General features: G+C 35.3%; 1 protein-coding gene across 4 annotated transcripts in view; it reads right to left on the bottom strand.

Moving 5' to 3' along the window:
* ERBB4 (erb-b2 receptor tyrosine kinase 4) overlaps nucleotides 1–18,534 on the bottom strand; it is a 984,076-nt gene that overhangs the window by 148,053 nt on the left and 817,489 nt on the right. For all 4 annotated transcript variants that reach the window (XM_031451836.2, XM_031451838.2, XM_010992478.3 and 1 more), the window contains exon 20: nucleotides 12,386–12,571. In XM_031451836.2, the coding sequence (XP_031307696.1) occupies nucleotides 12,386–12,571 (186 nt within the window). The remainder of the gene's footprint in view (nucleotides 1–12,385; nucleotides 12,572–18,534) is intronic.

Raw genomic sequence — 18,534 nt, 5'->3', positions numbered from 1 at the left:
TGAAATGTAAATTCAAAAGACATTTAAAAAAATAAGTCATAATTACAAATATAGATCATGGCAAGACTTGAGTACAATTGAAAACAAAGAACTAGGAGGTTTGTATGGTTATAAAGGGATGACATGAGGTCATGAAATAGTTCTGTATCTTGATTTCAGGTAGTGGTTATATGAAGCAACACGTGACAAAACTACGTAGAATTATACACAATATGCAGACACAAACAAAATTTATGTAAAACTGAAGAAATCTGAATAAGTTCTGTGGATTGTACCAATGTCAAATTCCTGGTTGCAATACTGTACTACGGTTATGCAAAATGTTATCAGTGAGAAATAAATGGAAACGTTCATTCAACTTTTTGTAACTTCCTATAACTCTATAATTATTTCAAAATAAAAAGTTTAAAAAAAAATCTATCTGGAGAAGAATTTGGACAGGTGTAGAGGAAGTAAATCTGTATTTTGTCTTCGGTCCCAATATGGTTTTTCTGTTTCCAAATTGCTTGATCTCCTCATCCTTTGTTTCTCCTATGTGCAGAAAAATGCACGTCTTAACTCTCTGAATTACTAGAAACATCTTGAAATCTGTGGGAAGAATGTCATTGCAAGCATACATCTGAAAGCTCATGATTATATATCACAACTTCCTGACAGCAGTATTATAACACCCGTCTACCTCTACAGTTTGAGAAACAAAAGCCACAGGTGAGCCGTCAACTAGGGATGCAGGTCCTGATACTTCGATTCTGCATTTGAGAAAATCACTGTGCTCTGAAAATCTGCTACCATCCCAAACTTCATTCACATAATCATGACTAATAGATGTAATTGTGAACACTTCACACACATAAAGTACAAGTTAATCCATTTGGATGGGAAAGTTTTCATCTCTCTGTCCAAAAAAAAAAAAAAAAAAAAGAGTATATTAAAAGTACTAGCTATACCTTTACAGTAAAGAAATTAAGTTCTTTACTTTCTGGATGTGTATGGTAGCTAAATGAAAATCTTTGCCATTTCTAGAATGGAGTAACTTCCTGGCTGCATCAGAGTTGCTCAGCATGCCAAACAAAGCCACAGGCAAAGCAAAGCAAAAGGGAAGCTTGCAATTTTATAGGTTAGACAAGAAAAAACCTAAATGACTTCTCTAAGGGAGAGACCATCATATTTCATGCAAAACCCCAGGAAATAATTAAGGCTTCAGTGCAATTCTGGGACCTGTGCTCTAGAAACTGCCTCAATAAACTTCATTTTCATCTGGTACAATCGAGATTCTCTCTTACCCCTTACTACCTTTTTTTATATCATCCTCCTTTAAGGCAATGAGAATTTGGCACATAAATAAAAAGCACGAGGTTGTTTCAGGGAGGGGATAAACATGATTCAAATTCAGCCAGGTGCTTTATCACCAATTTGGGAGGCTGCAATGTTATTAGACATTCTGATATAAAGATTGAGAGGAAAAACTATTGGTGGAAAGGGGAGATTTAAAAACAAAAAACAAAAAACCTTGGAAGGTAAGCAGAAAACACAAAAGTACCTGAAAGCAAGAACAGCTAGCTGCCTCTCATTTAATCTTGTATAGGGGGAAAAGTTCGTTACATCATTTAAAAATTATCATGAGAGGTATATGATCCTTTAGACTAATTCTCTCTAATACTGTAGTAGTTATTTCACCTAAATTACAAATGAGACGTCCACAAATCTTATAGACTCTGGGGAAGGCATGCTGGCCGTCAGTTGATGTAGGCTGGAGTGGGTCATGAATGGATTCAGATTGTGGCTTTGTCACTAAGATGTGTGGCCTTAAATGGAGTCTGCCACCTGTTTAGGCTTCCGTTTCCCCATCTTCAACATGGGCACATCAGATGGTCTTAGAGCTGGTCTCTGTGAGGAGCGAGGGTACCCTCAGGGTTCCGTGAAGCCCTCTCAACATCCTCTGTTGCTGTAGGTATGGCTCAGTTTTATTTGCTTGGATTTTCAAGTAAAATTCACTTGACAGAACAATTTCATGCCTTAAAAATGTTTAATCAGTGAATTGGATAATCTTCTGGAGTTCCTTGTACCAAAATTTCAACAAGTTCAGGTATTAATTCTTTTAAAGATTCACCGCCTCCATAAAGGAACTTTGAATGGGTCCCGTCCAAGAGATTTTTTTCTATTAATTTTCTTTCCTTTTGTGTACAGCAAATTACTTTAGGATATCAATTTGTGTTTTGTGCTTGCTTCTTTAGAGTAAGTAGGCCTATCTGTGTGTTTCTAGTTTAGGTTCTTCATTTTGAAAGGGTTTTTATATTGTAGTACCTAAAATTGCAATTCCAAGGCAACAGAACCCAGGAAATGAGCCCCTCGTAGGTTTTGTTGTTTGAGAAACTGACTTTTTTCTATCTAGCAGTGGAGGTGAGGGTGGAACATAAAAGAGGCTGAACCCAACAACCTAGCACAAAAAGCTTAGGTTCCCCAAGAGCCAAGAGGGAAGATGGAATCACTGGTGGCAGTTCCAGAAGGCTCAGCCAAGATCACAGAGCTACCCAGCACACCCAAACTCACGAACGATAAACACTTATGCCAAATAAAAAGAGGGAGAAGGAAAATTATTTGGAAGCTACAAGGATTGTGCATACTGGACATGGAGACTAAAGAACCCTGCTTCCTTACAGCTGCACAAGGAGGACCTTCCTGTACCAATTATGAAGGTTGGCAAGATGGAGACTCTGCTCCTGTTTGCCAGACATCATGCATTCCTCATCAGATTCTTCAGTATCTCTAGAAGAATCCTTATGGAGATCTCCCAACACATGATTAAAATGTAATTTCTGACCAACTCTGATCAGTGAGCACCAAACTTGAATCATTCTGATTTAGAAAAAAATAATAATAAAGTAATGTGATTTCTGCCAATCTAGTATTTCAGACCAAATTTATTTCTATTTAATATGAGGAAATGATGAAAAAACTTCCCTAGGGAAGATCTGTGTTTTGTCTTGGGGTGTGTGTGTGTGTGTGTGGAGTGGGGGAGATTCAAATGAACCCTTATTATGCTAATATAGAGTGATCCTCTTCTGAAATGAATGGCCTTGAGAGCACAGGTCTGTATAATTACACACACACACACACACACAAAAGGCCAATACTTCCTGAACAATACTATGTGCCAGAGATATTGACACAATTTATTGCTTTATTTAATTGTTACAATAACCCTCTGTTGTGAGTATTATTATCCTGATGTTTAGATTAGGAAGTCAGAGAGTTTAAGAATCTTGACCCAAATTTCACAGCTAATGACTAGTACCGTTGGGCTTCAAAGCCAGATCTTTCTAATTCCAAAATCCATTTTCTTTCACCATTGTAATTATAGTAGATTCTCCATGGAAGTTTGCTATATTCATGAGTACAGTAATAAGTGACTACAAGTGAATAAGGGGATATAAATAAGTACAAAAGAATAAGGAATATAACACATGAGTACAAATTAATAAAGAAATATATATATATATATTTGTGTTCTTAGAAACTATTGCCTAATTTTTCAGATTAATATCAGTTGATCCTATTTATGTATTAATTCAAATTTGACAAACATAGCTTTGCTTCCTTTTACGCAGGCCCAAGTATTCTCATTTGGCAAAAGAGAAAATGACTCTTAAAGCTTTCATAATTATGAATCAGAATTCAAACCCAGGGTATATTGCTTTATGGTTCATATTTTTTTCGGCTACACTATGCTCTCTTTCTGTAAAAGTCGTGTCTAAATTAATTTTGATGATAAATATTAAACAATATGTCATAATTTTACTTGCTATTGTAATAACATCTACTACGCACTGGAGTTTTGGTAGCAGATGTGCAAAGCTGATGCATAATCACATTTAACCATCACAAGAGCTGGACAAATGGAGGCTGTTGCCCATTTTATAGATGAGAAAACAGATTTAGAGACAGTAAGGAATTTACCTAAGTCACACAGGTGGTAAGTGACAGCGAAAACTGGACCACAGTGCTGCTTCCTCCTAAATCCTGCCCTGAAACACTGCTGGGTGGTCCCATCACTCATCTCTCAACACATGAGGAGATATATATATATATATATATATATATATATATATATATACACACATTTTTTTTTAACTTGTGTTTTGTCTCTGTCTTCCCCAGTGGAATATAAAAACTGTGATAGAGAGACTTATTTTTTCTTGAAATCTCAGATGTTGGGATAGTACCTGCTGTATCATAACTTAATATTTTCAAAATGAATAAATAAATGAGTCTTTGCTGGTTAAACAAAGGCCATGGAGACTCTACTTGGTGATTCAAATCTCAATGACTAATATGGAAATAGATCTAAATAGCAGACAGAGATCCAGCAAAAATTCACTCATTTGGCTGTGTGAACACTCTATGTTCATGAACTAATCAATGACTTGTTCATGATTCTGAGTGGAGTTCTTCATCCTTTGACTATTTTACAGCAGGACCCTGGGAAAGTCACTGAATGCATTTATTCTGAATAAAATTTTACCACTGAATCATACTCAGGCTATTGAATTTCTCTAAAGATCTAGTGACAATTCTTTAGAATATATAATGCATTCAAAGTTAAATGACAGCAGTAAAAGTGATAAATAATAAGCTACCTTTCATTCTTGTCTCTCCTCAAAAGTGGCTGTGACTAGAAAAAAAAATCATCCATTTTAATTTAAATTATGAAATGTCATTAATTGGAATTTGGCTATGTCACTAATGCTGTGGCTTCTAATTCCAATATGTCTCTTGTATTTCACTGTTACAAAATATAATAATTTCTCTGTGTCAAAACAGACCCTAAAAACCCATTCAGTCAATTAGTATTCACAAATATCTAAATACTTTTCAGTATTAAAAGGCATTATTATATTAATAAGTATAATAAATGCCAATTTTGTCTTTTCCAGAATGTTAGTAGTATTCTGTCTCTTCTGTAGAGTATGTATTTACTATTTTTAAGCGATATACATATATGTGTGTGTGTACGTATATATGTAGAGGTCATACTACATATAGAATTTGGTCTTGACCACAAACAAATCAGAAATTTCATCATCCAGTTCATGCGTTTAACATCAGACGTTCAGAGTTGAATCTAACTTATTCATGTAGAAAGAAATGGCTAAATTAAAAGGGAAATCACAACTTCCTGACATTCTGTGTAGCTATTGCTAGAGGAAGATGGATAAGAGGAAAGAAAGCAAGTGAATGAAGTTTCTGCTCCTGTAATACATTTAAGCCTAAGGAAGACTTCATATCTGTATGGAAGAGGAATTTATTTCTTAACACAAAAATCTCTCCTTCCAATCACAGTGAACTATGTTTTTGAATTGAGAGAGATAGAGGTATTTTTCTCCTCTTGGCCCCTCATACTAACTCCCACTCTGCCATCAAGTATAAAGAAAATTAAGGTCCACAGACACCTCTCAATAGCCACAAAAAATTAGATTTCATAATAGAATTCCCATTAGCTCCAATTAAGACTATTATATGGACAAGAAAAGTAATTTTGAGGACAAACAAATTAGAGTGTGAAATTTAGAAAAGAAGGTTAATTGAAAAAATCTATTAAACTGGCATGAAATTCATAATGACCTTTGAACAGTGAAAGTTTGCTTAGAAAACGTAAATGTTGGAATCAATCTATTTGCAAAAATATAACTGAAAAAGTCTTTATTGATAGGCAGAATCAAAATTATTTAGGTTAAATATATTAGGTCAGTTTTTTCTTTAAAATATCAAGTCATTCTTATTTCTACTTATTTTCATTGGAATTTTAAGGATGGGTCAATTCATGACTCAATTAATGAATCATCGTTAAGTATACAATGGACCCCTGACAAATGTTTTTAGAATCATCTCTTTAGCTAGTTTCAATGGTAAACCACTAAAAAAAAAAGCCCTGGGAACACTACATCTGAATTAAACCACAAATCAATTGGAGTTCCAGACGAAAATCTGACAGTAAAGAAAAATAGGCCAGCAAAACTCTGAGGAAGGTTTCAAGATTTTGAAAAATAACAGTGGCCAATACTCTATATTCAGGCTTTAAAAATATGGTAACAACAACAATGTCTCAGATAATCTTTTCCTTAGAAAGAAGTCAGAAGCTAAAATCTGTGCAGTAAAGGGAAGCTAAACCAGTGTTAACGATTTCTAGCTTGAGACTGAGAAATCAGAATGTTTCCTTTGCTCCTCTTCAATAACAGACTGATTCGAAGATTACCCTTGACCTTAGCTTTTTGCCAATTGACTAACTGGTTTCACATGTTTGATATTACAAACAATCCAATTACCTAACATGAAAATTAGAGGTCGTGATAATAACACATGGAGAACAGCATCTTAGGAGCCTGTGTAAGAAAGCACATGAGAATGGGAGACTCAAGCTCTTTCTTCCCCAAGTCAGAAACATTAAATATTGAACATGCGAGAACCTTCTCCTGCCCTCAGGACGGTGTAAGAACAAACATTAAATCTTTTATATCTGAGATTTAAAAATTGAGTATTTCTGAAAGGACATCACTAGGGTATTCTAATTATGAATGTAGGTGTGTCTTTCCTTATTGTTTTCACCTCAGATATTCTCCAAAATAACACAGGTGGCCACTCTTACTCTATGCTAAGCAGCATTTTTAGCACAAGCATTACTTTATTCTCATAATTGCTCTATAAAGCAGGTACTCTGATTATCCTCATTTTCAAGGACACAGAGAGATTGATTAAGTTACCTGTCAAGGACCAGAGAGCTGATAAGTGATGGACCTGAGATTTGGACCCAATCACTCTGGTCCTAGAGTCTGTATGCTTCACACAAAGCAGTGCTAAACTAAACGCTGTAAATGCTTAATTGATAGCATCACTTGTGACCAGTCCTGGTACAGAATGATAGCTCACAGAACAGTTTTGAGCTTGCTTTCTCATAATATTTTCTAAGTACAACATCAGTTTAAGAAAAATTCCCCTGTAATTAAATGAAAAACTAGTACTTTCTCCTGAAAATGGGACATAGGTGCTGATGATAGGGCAATAAAAAAATCCTCATGAAGACAGTAAAAAGTACTATTCGCGATGGAAACTTCTCTTTTATGGGCGTGGGGATGAGACACAACTACAGATAAAATGTCATGCTCCTCACATCTCCTCAAGCTCAGAAATGCTGCTGGAGGAGAGCAAGTGACTTTAAGCTGCAGTGAGAGGTTTGTGTGTGTGTGTGTGTGTCTGTGTGTGTGTGTGTGTGTGTGTGTCTGTGTGTGTGTGTGTGTCTGTGTGTGTCTGTGTGTGTATGTGTGTTAGGAGAGGAAAGAGTGCAGAATAGTTTAAAGACCTGGCTCAGGCAGGCATCCTAGTTACCTGATACAGAAACCAGACATCCCATTCCTACTACTGCTGTGTCCTTCAGGACTTAAGTTCCTCCATGTTCCTCATTGATAAACTGGGAGAATAATGGGTCATACCTGCTAGAGTTTCAGTAATGATTAAATAAAACAAAGTAGATAAAGCACCAAGCTGACGCCCACTGCGTAAGACATGCTTTGTCCACGTGGCCACAATCATTATCAGTGTTACTCACCACGAAGTTCCTTCACTCCAAACTCACATACACTTTTCAGAATCTGTGAAGTTGTCCTTTAAAAACTGTTTATTAGTTAGCTACAACTATGAAAGAAGGAATTCTCATAATTATCCTCTATCCTGGATTTGTGAAGCACCAGGAAGGCAGATGGCATTATACGAACATTAAATAATAATATGTTCTGCTCTGCTTACCAAATTATATCAAGTTCTAAATGCAGCATATGTAGAGGGAATATGGCTGCCTCTAAGAAGAAGCAATTTTGGTGTTTAAATGTGTGTTTCTATTACAGAAAATGTTATAGAGTGATGTACCAATGGAAGAATGGAAAGACAACTGGGAATATGCACGAAATTTTAAAAAATACTGTCTTACTTATATATAAAAATAGATTAGTGGGTCCACTATTTATTTACTAGCTGTGTGAATTTAATCAGATAACTTAGATTCTCTGTGACTCTCTTCATCTGTGAAATGGACATAATAATGACATCTCACAGGTCTGTGATGAGAAAAATTAGTTAATGAGTAAAACAGAATAATGCCTTGCACAGTTGTTAGCACTTGATGTTCGCTAGAATTATTATTTCTTCTACTTACTGTTATACTTTCCACAGGTATGTTAGAACACAAATTAAACTGATTATTTTACAGACTCACATCCTGGCCCTGCTTCGTTAACAAATAAAAAGGGATGCACTCAAAATGAAAGGGGCTGTTGGAGTAATCACGAAGATGACATCCCACTTTCATAAATTCTCTCGTGAGAATTGGAAGGAAAGAAAAAGAAGCCTCTAAGGTACCGGAATCGCTATTTGTAAAGAACTTGTTTTTACTTAGACCAAATTACTCATATTTTATGGACATGTCTAAAACAATTCTTTGTTTCAGGGCTTTCAATCTATAGCCAATAAAAGAAGATTGTTTTTAAATGCTCCATGTTCTAGGAGCTGGGCCAGGGACCTTACATGAGCTATTTTATTTCATCTTTGCAAATCACTGTAAGGAAGTACCTTAGTTTTCTATTGCTATAACTAATTACCACAAATTTAGTGACTTAAAACAATACAAATTTATTTTCTTACAACTCTGGACATCAGCAATCCCAAATCAGTCTCTAAATGGACTGAAATCAACGTGTTGGTAGGCTGGCTTTCCTCCTGGAGGTTCGAGGGGAGAACCTCCTTCCTTGCCTTTTCCAGCTTCCAGAGGCGACAGCATGTTTCAGCTGGTGGCCCCTTCCTCCTCCCTCAAAGCACGTCACTCCAACTCTGCTTCCGTTTTTGTACCTTCCCTCTATTACTCTTGATCCTTCTGCTTCCTACTTGTGTGGATCCTGGGATTACACTGGGCCCACCTGGATGATGCAGGATAATCTCCCCATGGCAAGCTCTTCAATAGAATCACATCCACACAATCCCACTTAACATGTAAAGTAACAGATTCACACAACATCTTGAAGGCAAGAGATCGTTTTCTAACCTACTACAGGTAGATACTGTTACACTCACTTTACAAATAAGGAAAAAACGTAACAACTACTAACTATTAATAGGTTGAGAATCAAAAATTCAAAAAGGTTGAATAATTTACTCAAATTCACAAAACCAAAAAGTGGGCACCGGCATGCTAACACAGGTCCTTCTGACCCTAATGCTGTTCCCATTACACAATTCTGCCCCCAAAGTTAGAAAAAAAGAGACACTAATGAGCTCATCTACAAAACAGAAAGACTCACAGACTTAGTAAGCAAACTTATGGTTACCAGGGGGAAAGGGGGTGGGACGGGATAAACTGGGAGTTTGAGATTTGCAAATATTAACTACTATACATAAAAATAGATTTAAAAAAAATTCTTCTGTATAGCATAGGGAACTATATCCAATGTCTCGTAGTAACCTATAATGAAAAAGAGTATGAAAACTAATATATGTAAGCATTTGTACGACTGAAACATTTTGCTCTATACCAGAAAATGACACATTGTAATTGACTATACTTCAATAAATAAATAAATTAAATAACCATATGTCAAAAAAAAAAAAAGATAAAGGAAGGACTCCCTCCTTAAGGGTAGACTTAAAAATTTTTCTCTATAAGTTAAAAATATTTATTAAATATTCATTGAAGAGCTACCTATATGGAATACCCAATTTCAAATGCTAGGAAAAATATGAATCAGACCAAGTCAGTAACTAGTAGGAAATCTATATCTTCCTCTATAGTTGAGTATTTATAAATCTTAAAACGATTTCTGCAGTCTGGACCAAATTCAACTACCTAATTGATATCTCTAGTTTCATGTTCTACAAACCTTTTCAATCTGCCACGTCAGGAACGGAACTCTTGATTTTTTTTTTTTCTACAACTATGTTCAATCCCTAACCTTCCTTCACCTCAGGCAAAAGCGCCACCATCCTCCCCTCCCCTATCAACCATTCATCAATAATCAAATATCCAAATTTGTCTCAAAAATATATCTTAATCCCATTTACTTCTCATTTTTATTACCCGCAGACTTCTAACGAATCTTGCGTTGCTTCCATTCTTGCATTGCTTCAGTCTAATCTTCACACATAAATTGGCATGATCTCCTTAGAAAATAGACTGGATTATATCACTTCCAGAGCAAACTACTTCAATATCTACTGCATTTATAATCAAATCCAAATTTTTCATGCTACACAGTGTCCCCACGTACCTTAATCTGTTTAGGACATTTGTGTGCCTGCTGTCCTGATACAGAGCCTCCTTTCACTTGGAAAATTTGTTCCTTTAGATGACAAATTACAAGGTCACCATATTTATAGGGCTCTGTGTAATCTTTCCTCTGCCTAGATTTCTTCCCATAACCGTCTCCCTTAGGACTCATTGGGGTCTTCCTTGTAGTTATTTTTCTTCAAAATTTAAACCAAAGGGTTTAATTCTACTCTTGATTGCTTTACTTGTTGAATGTCTGTTCCTACCATTAGATTATAGAGAGACTTTTCAGCCAGCACAGGACCTGGCACATGGTAGGTGTCCACACCTATTTATTGAAGGATTAATGACCAAATAAATATGCCATTCAGTCAGAGAGTTATATAAATACACAGTGTAACATTTAACTAACTCAAATGTATTCAATACACCAATGACCAAACTAATACGGAAGAGAAAGAAGTTACTTCTGTTCAGAGAGAAAAGAGGGTGACTAGGGGCAGCTTCAAAAGAAGAGGAAGCCCAAGTGTTCGTGGATGAAAAAGATCATGTTGCATGAATCAAGAAGTTAGGAGAAAATATTTCTAAGCAGAAGGAATGTCATTTACAAAGGCAAAAAGGTTTCAAACAGTTGTGATTATTCAGGGAACTCAAAGTAGTTTCTATTATTAGAGTGTACAGTCTTGCATAAATGATATATTAATGCCATGAATCCCTAAGGACAAAACCTAAATTATGAAGGAGACTGCGGGTAACACAGAGAAGAGCTAAGAAATTCAAAACAGTTTTGTTTTCATTTATAGTGCTAGGATGATTTGAGAGTTTCTATTGCATATTTAGCTCACTCTATAAATTATAGAAGTTCTTAGATAAGTACAGCAGTTTTTAAAGAGTTATATTTCAAACTTCATTACCATAAAGAATCCTCTCAATCGTGAGCTTGTCATGTAATATTCACTAAATTATAATACATGGTCCATAAGGAAACGATATGGAGATTTACAGTATATAAAACTAAACTGGGTTTTTCCTTCAAATAATTTTTTGGGTTTGCATTTTAAGAATCATTTCAAATTTCTGCTTCGGGTGATATATTTTTATTCATCTGTAGATTGTAAAAAGAAATAGGCTAAAACTACTAAATTAACATTGTAGCCTTTATATTATACAAATGTCCAGATCTGGAGAATGTATAGAATATCCAGTCATATTTGATGTAAGAGTTGACAGAGTGAATTAAAACTCATCTCAGATCTATTTATCTTGGAGAACATTTTTAAGAAATAGTCTCAGTATAGACAATCTCAAATGGTTTCTTTGAACTTGAAATATGCACACCAAAGTTTCACGCTGGTGGCCTGGAGAACACGAAAGTTTTGTCTGGCTCACAGAGGGCTTCAAAAGTTTGAGCCAAGATTTAAATTTGGAAAAGTCACATTAAAAAATCCAGAATTAATATCTGATAATTCTAGTGGGAAAAAAAAAAAAAAAAAACACAGTCCCCAAGAAGGGAGTAAATGTTTTCTAATTCACCACAGAGCCATCTCCTTCCATCACCCTGGGTACTGAGATCCACACCACTTTCCTTATGTATATTATATGCCCGACATCTTGTGCCAGACCAAAAAAAGAAAAAGGAAAAAGAAAACATTAAAGATCAATTGAGAATTATCAAAATGTCTATGAAAATATATAGAATTTGATCATTTCTAATTCTGAGAATTTAACATACATTCTATTCAAATAAAATCAGCTAAAAATGAAACAATTCAAACCTTCAATCTTTTTATTCTTGAATTTCGTTTGTTAACTAAACTATACCCAAACAAACAAAAAAGTCCAAAAAACTCAGTATAAAAGTTTTTCCTCCTGAGCAGTAAGTTACTTGTTTTGGCATTTGGTCAATATAAGACAAACAGCACAGAACAGAATAACCCAATATATGTATGATCACATGTTTGATCTATGGTCATAATGTGAATACCCCCTTATAACGTATCTTTCAATATAGCAAATATAATTTATTTGCTTTAAACGGATAGACTATCCAAACTGTGAAGATTAGAAGTGATGGGCACTTACCTTAGCTATCTGGACACACCAGTTAAGCAACAGCTGTGATCCAATGTTGTCCTTGTGTTCATGGACGTAATCCAGCAGGCAGCCATGGGGCATGAGCTGTGTAACCAGCTGAATGGTTGGGCTCAGACACACACCTAATAATCGGACTAAGTGTGGATGATCCATACTTGCCATGATCAGAGCTTCCTAAGAGAAGAAAGAACAGAATACCATTATATCAACTCAGAGTTCTTTATAACTATTGTTACTTGCACTGTACTAATGGGGTTGATAATGATTTTAAAACGTACTCTCACTCAATGGAGTCAATTAAAAATGAAAAGACATTACGGTAGCTATTACATTCCTAAAGTGATTTAATTCAAGTGAAATTAAATGAAAAATGACCATACATTTATTAATATGGAAAATGTTACAGAATACCTGTATATAAAATTAATAGCAGTATTTTCTCTTTTGTAATGGGAACAAAATTAGATTTTAGTTACTGTCAAGTATGTTGAAATGGATCCTGACTTATACTGTGGATTTTTAAACTTTGATATTTGGTTCTAGAGCACGATACTCTACACAAACGCAGTTTTTAGCATAAGGTGACCCAAAGTTAAATCATTCGTTATGGGTGTGGATTCAGACAGCATACATAGGGGTCATTTATAAATTATAAATATCAATATGAACAATTAAAAATAATATGCCTATGGTGGATTTATGTAGAAAAATAAACATTTTAATAACACATTTTGCTCCATACTTTGCTTCTACTCAAATTTTGTTCATTTTCAAAATTATAAGTTATGTTTAATTCATAGATCAAAATTTGAGAGTTAGGTGAGACTATGAAAATTTGTCCATTCCAACTTTCTCATTTCACGAAGTGAGAAAACAGTTTGAGTTTCTTTTTCATAACCAAAAAGGCACCTATGCTTAGCAGAGATAAAATGTGGACATATGATGGTTATTCATAGCACATCCTAAAGTTTTACCTCAATCAAAAGTTATTTTAAGTGTCTTTACTCCAATTTGAAATTGATATAACCTTATACACACATATACACAAACACGGAGTGGTTGGCACATATATGGCAATTTATTATCAAGTTTAGCTATCTGAAGGCATGAGAATGTTCATCGTACTTTCCTGAATATTTTCTGTACTTCAAAATTTTTCAAAACAAAAAACTGAAAACAGAAAGCTATAATATTGAGCTGCAGTTTAAGACAGCATGGCGGATTGAAGACATGCATTTACTACCACTTCTCCTTGGCTTCACCATACTAACAATAACAGAATTAACAAAAAGCCAGACGCCAACAATCATAGAGAAGAGGTAATAAAGATAGAACACTAAAGTCAGGAAGTGGCTTACTGGTAGCAACTCACTTTGCAAACATAAGAAATCCAAAACCTAAATTAGCAGCAGGGAAAATTCCCCTCGGTCCTTAGGAGAAGCTGAACCAAGAGGACTGCAGACTACGGCTACCAGGCAATGCAACGAGAAGTACTCTGGTGAAAATAGTAGTGTTATGTCAATTTATATATGGTGAAAACCGGGGTCACCCTCCAGTTTCTCCTCCCAGATGGAGCTGTGACTTCAAAATTCTGACAGTTTGTTTAAACCTCAAATTCTATATCCAGCAAAATTTCAACGAAGTGAGTGAATATATAGACACGTCTATTCTTTAAAAAGATTATCTCACAAGTAAAAGATTATCTCTTTCTTTCTCTGTTAGATGTTCTCATTTAATAAAAGGGTGGAGTGGTTAAAAAAATACATTTTTTAAAGTTGAAGTGTAGTTGATTTACAATGTTGTGTTAGTTTCTGGTGTTATTTGGTTATACATATATATATATTATTTTTTGTATTATTTTCCATTATAGTTTATTACAAGATATTGAATATAGTTCCCTGTGCTATACAATAGGATCTTATTTGTTTTATATATAGTTTGTATCTACTAAAAAGCATAACCCACCCAGACTTCAGACAATATTGCAAAGCTACAGTAATCAAAACAGCATGGTACTGGCACAAAAAGAGACATATGGCTCAATGGAACAGAGAGTTCAGAAGTAACTCCACACACCTATGGCCAATTAATCTGTGACATTTGTCAAAGGCAAGAATATACAGTGGAGACCAGACAATGTCTTCAGCAAGTGGTGTTGGGAAAGCTGGACAGTCACATGTATATCAATGAAATTAGAACACTCCCTCACATCATATACAATAATAAACTCAAAATGTCTTGAAGACTTAAATATAAGACATAACACCATAAAACTCCTAGAAGAGGTAAAAAAAAAAAAGTACATTTAATTGAGAAAATAAGGAAATGACAGTGAAGGGATATTCCAGGAGACAGATAGTAGCCAGTCCAGACTAGAGTAGGACATATTGTTCTGAGAAAAATGATGCAAGAAGATGGAACTGATAGAAAACTTAATGCATTTCAAATACATTAAGAGTATATGTATGTATTTTCTAGCAGAATTTGAAGGGCAAATTAGTGACACACAAAGAATAAAAGTGAAATAAAGAAATTAATTCAAGGTAAAACAAGATTTACATAAGAAAAGTGAGCCATCAATAGTCACTGTAAAGCACAGCTTCAGCTGCAAATAGTTATATGAGCATAATAACAAACAGAAGTATTAATATAACCCAGCGTCACATGATTGTATTGGAAAAGGAAGGAAAGGGAGGGACACTTCCACATGGTGGTGACGGGAAGGAAGTGAAGGTATGTTTCTGTTGTTTCAAGTGAGAAGTTAGTATGTGATGCAGAAAACTGAAAAACCAAGAGTTGACAGTATAAGCATATTATTTAGAGAGTAAGTAAAGGAAGAATTTGCTGAAAAAGTGAAAGTGATTACTTTAGGCTGTGGGAAATGGGGGCAGGGAAGGGAGAAGAGGGACCCTAGAAACTGCCGTCTTTCACCATTATTAGCCTTGAAGAAGTGTTTGATGTTTTTCAAAATGATTATCATTATCTAAAAGCTATTTGGGAAGGCATTATTCACTTTCAACCTCTCCTACTAGTTTAGTGATGTTGAGTTGAGCTAAGTCTAAAGATTATTCACAATTACGGGGTGAGTGTGATGGAGTATGTGGATTTTACTGGATCCAGCCAGGGTCTTACAGGAAATATAACCTCATAATTTTTGAGTAAGGAGGAGTGGGGCAGTATGGACACAGGCCTGGAGAAAGGAGATGTATGAAGCCAAACAGAAGAACAAAGCTGGTAAAATGGTGCCAGTTTAACTCAAATAACTTTCTTTTTGAGCCTTATTTTTGGGGCAGAAGGTGAAATTGTTGTTTTCCAGATGGCTTCCAAATAGATGGGATCCTCTACTCCCCAGCAGCTCTGGGAAACCTGATGAGTCAAAGAAGAAGCAGGAGCACCAGTTTCCATGCTCTCTTGCTGAGCCCAACATCCCTGCAACACCTGGAGAACTGGCGGCTCAGGAACCACTGAGAGGCACCACCTCTGGCAAAGACAGTGGCAGCTTCAAGTGGTACCAGTCAACAGTGCCAGGGGTAGGACCCCTCAGTGGCTCAGCAAGAAGAGAAGCTCCACAAGGGGACCAGAGCTGGTAAGAAAGGGCATGTAGGTACCACAGGGTGACTGCACCTGGGAGACTGGCTTGATAAGTTCATAGGAGATGCCCAGTACTTCCCAAACTATTTGGGGAGACTTCCATTGAGGTTGAAGTTTCTGCACAATTAGCAAAGTCAGTTTTTTGAGTTATTACTATGAATACGGTCCTATCTAGATGCAAGTGGTGTAAACGTTTTGGTTTTACTTCCTGTGTATTTCAGTAAACATTTAATGTAAAGCAAACCAACGTAGTTATGAGGATAGTACAAATAGGAATGTTAACCAAGTTACATGGTCTATTATTCAATCTAGTATTTCAATTAATAAATTAAATGCTAATTAACTTCAATATTGAAAATGTAAACCACAGGGTTCCTTCACTGAATTATGATAGGTACATATATAAATATACACATAGACATCAACAAATAAGCAAAACATCTAATTAAATTAAGTCTCAACTCAATCAAGTGCCAAATTAGATATTTAATTGGATATTAAATATTAGGCACCTGACTACATTAAATTCATTTATCCTGATTGCATTCTATTTTACTTCTGGTGACTCTCAGTCCTTCATGTGCATCAGAGTCACCTAGGTTTATTACCACAAGGATCGCTTTGCAAGACCTAGTCCCAAGTAATCAAGTTTAGAAGTGAATCAGGAATCTGTATTTGTGGCAAGCTCCCAGGGTGAAGCTGCTGTAGGAAATACAGAACTCTGAGAACCTCTATAACATCTCTATCAAATGCATGTCTCTATCATCGATTACAAAAGAAGTAACATGCAACAGTTATTCGATCCTCACTGTAACCCTACGAAGCAGTCAAAGGAGGTAAAATAAGAAAACCAGGGCTAAGGGGGATTACTGCCCCAGGTATGTGATGAGCAGGTAGCAGGGTCAGTGTGAAGACTTGGGTTTTCTAATTCTGAGTACAGTGCTATTTCTTATGACAGTAAAAAGAATGTGATTTTTTAATTTCAGTTCCATCAGCACTTCGAATTGTAGATGCCTATCTTGTTAATAAGGAGACAACTCCAAACACCTGACATTAGCCATCCCTGAAAGAATTGCGTCAAATTACCCTCTAGTTCCTAAGGAGTAATTCAAACAACAAATTTGCACTTATAGGTAAACTGCCATCACTTGCAATATGCTTTCAGAAAAAGCCTACGAAAATATATTTCTCTGATTTCCTGAGACGGTTATCTGGTACAGACCGTTTATTAAGATAAAGAAAATGGTGAAATTTAAGGTAAAAAGAAAGATTTTAAGGTTATTTCAGGCTTCTTTTTCAGGATAACATATATAAACAATTGCTTTTCTTTTACAACTCGAGTAATGATACTCCCATTCTAAATACGCACATGAAAAGTTTACATCAGAAGAGTGTAAAAAAGTCACATGAAAATTCTCTTGTGAAAAATCTATTAGTAAGTCTTGGCAAAAAAGCTGGGATTCTATTAAGGAAAATTGCTCATCACACTACAAAGAGTATTCGAAACCAAATTGCAGAGTATTTGCATAATAGTTCTCTTTTTTGAAAAAGAAAAGATGAACAAGACACTAATTGTAGGTTTTATTTTTTTCATAAAAGAAATAGCAGATGGCTTTTTGAGGGGATAAGGGAAGAGATAAAGAGAAGAGAATGTGGATTCATTTAGAGTGATGAGTGGGATGGAAAGGGAAAAAATCCCAATATTTTAATAATGGAGTGTTGGATTTCAATAAATTACTGGGTTAAAATTAATAATGTCCTCTGTTACCTATCTCTGTGTGGGGCCTATGGAAGCAATTTTGGAATCTTTGCTGCTGACACTAGAAAATGTCACCAAAGGCCACTAGAATAAATACAAGTTGACAGGTGCCTTATCTATTTATTTCATAAATGAAATTATTTTCTGTCTTTGTTTTCCCTTTGGCTGTACAAAATTTTCTTTGTAGGTGAATTAAATAGTTTTCTCACTGGACAGAGAGGAAGGATGTAACAGGTGCTACAATGAAAACAATAAGAACATTTTTCTTTACAATGAGGTCTGGTTTAAATGAGGACATTTTTTAAAACTATCAAGGGATGACCAGGGCATAGATAAAAAGCTCTGAAGCACATGTGCCATTATTCTCTAGCTTATGCTATTTGTATCTCTATTTCGATCTGAAGGCAAGACATTTCTATACAATAATAAAAGTGAGCAATACCATTTGTCACATTAAGGTATGATTTTGCCCAGCCTTCAGGAGTTTATACTTTGCCACTTAAACTTCTTTTCTCACTCACGTTGGTTAGTAATTTCACAAAAAGAAAACATATATATTGTCATTGAAAACATATGGGCTATTCTGTTTTTTAAAAATGTTAACTTCAGCCAAACTTTCACTGTTTCATTATGTCTATGGACCATTAATCAATGCCCTCCAGCTGAAAATGGGGAAAATCTCCTTGCATCAGGGATAAGGAAGATAAAAAGGAAGGTAGAGAAAAAGAAAAGATAGACAATTAACATACACATATAAAACAGTGCTCAGTGCAACAGTCAGCAGGTT

The sequence above is a fragment of the Camelus dromedarius genome, chromosome 4, assembly GCF_036321535.1.
Source record: "Camelus dromedarius isolate mCamDro1 chromosome 4, mCamDro1.pat, whole genome shotgun sequence".
NCBI lineage: Eukaryota > Metazoa > Chordata > Mammalia > Artiodactyla > Camelidae > Camelus > Camelus dromedarius.
Note: the sequence above shows the minus strand (reverse complement) of the source record. Positions and strands in the feature narration are given on the sequence as shown.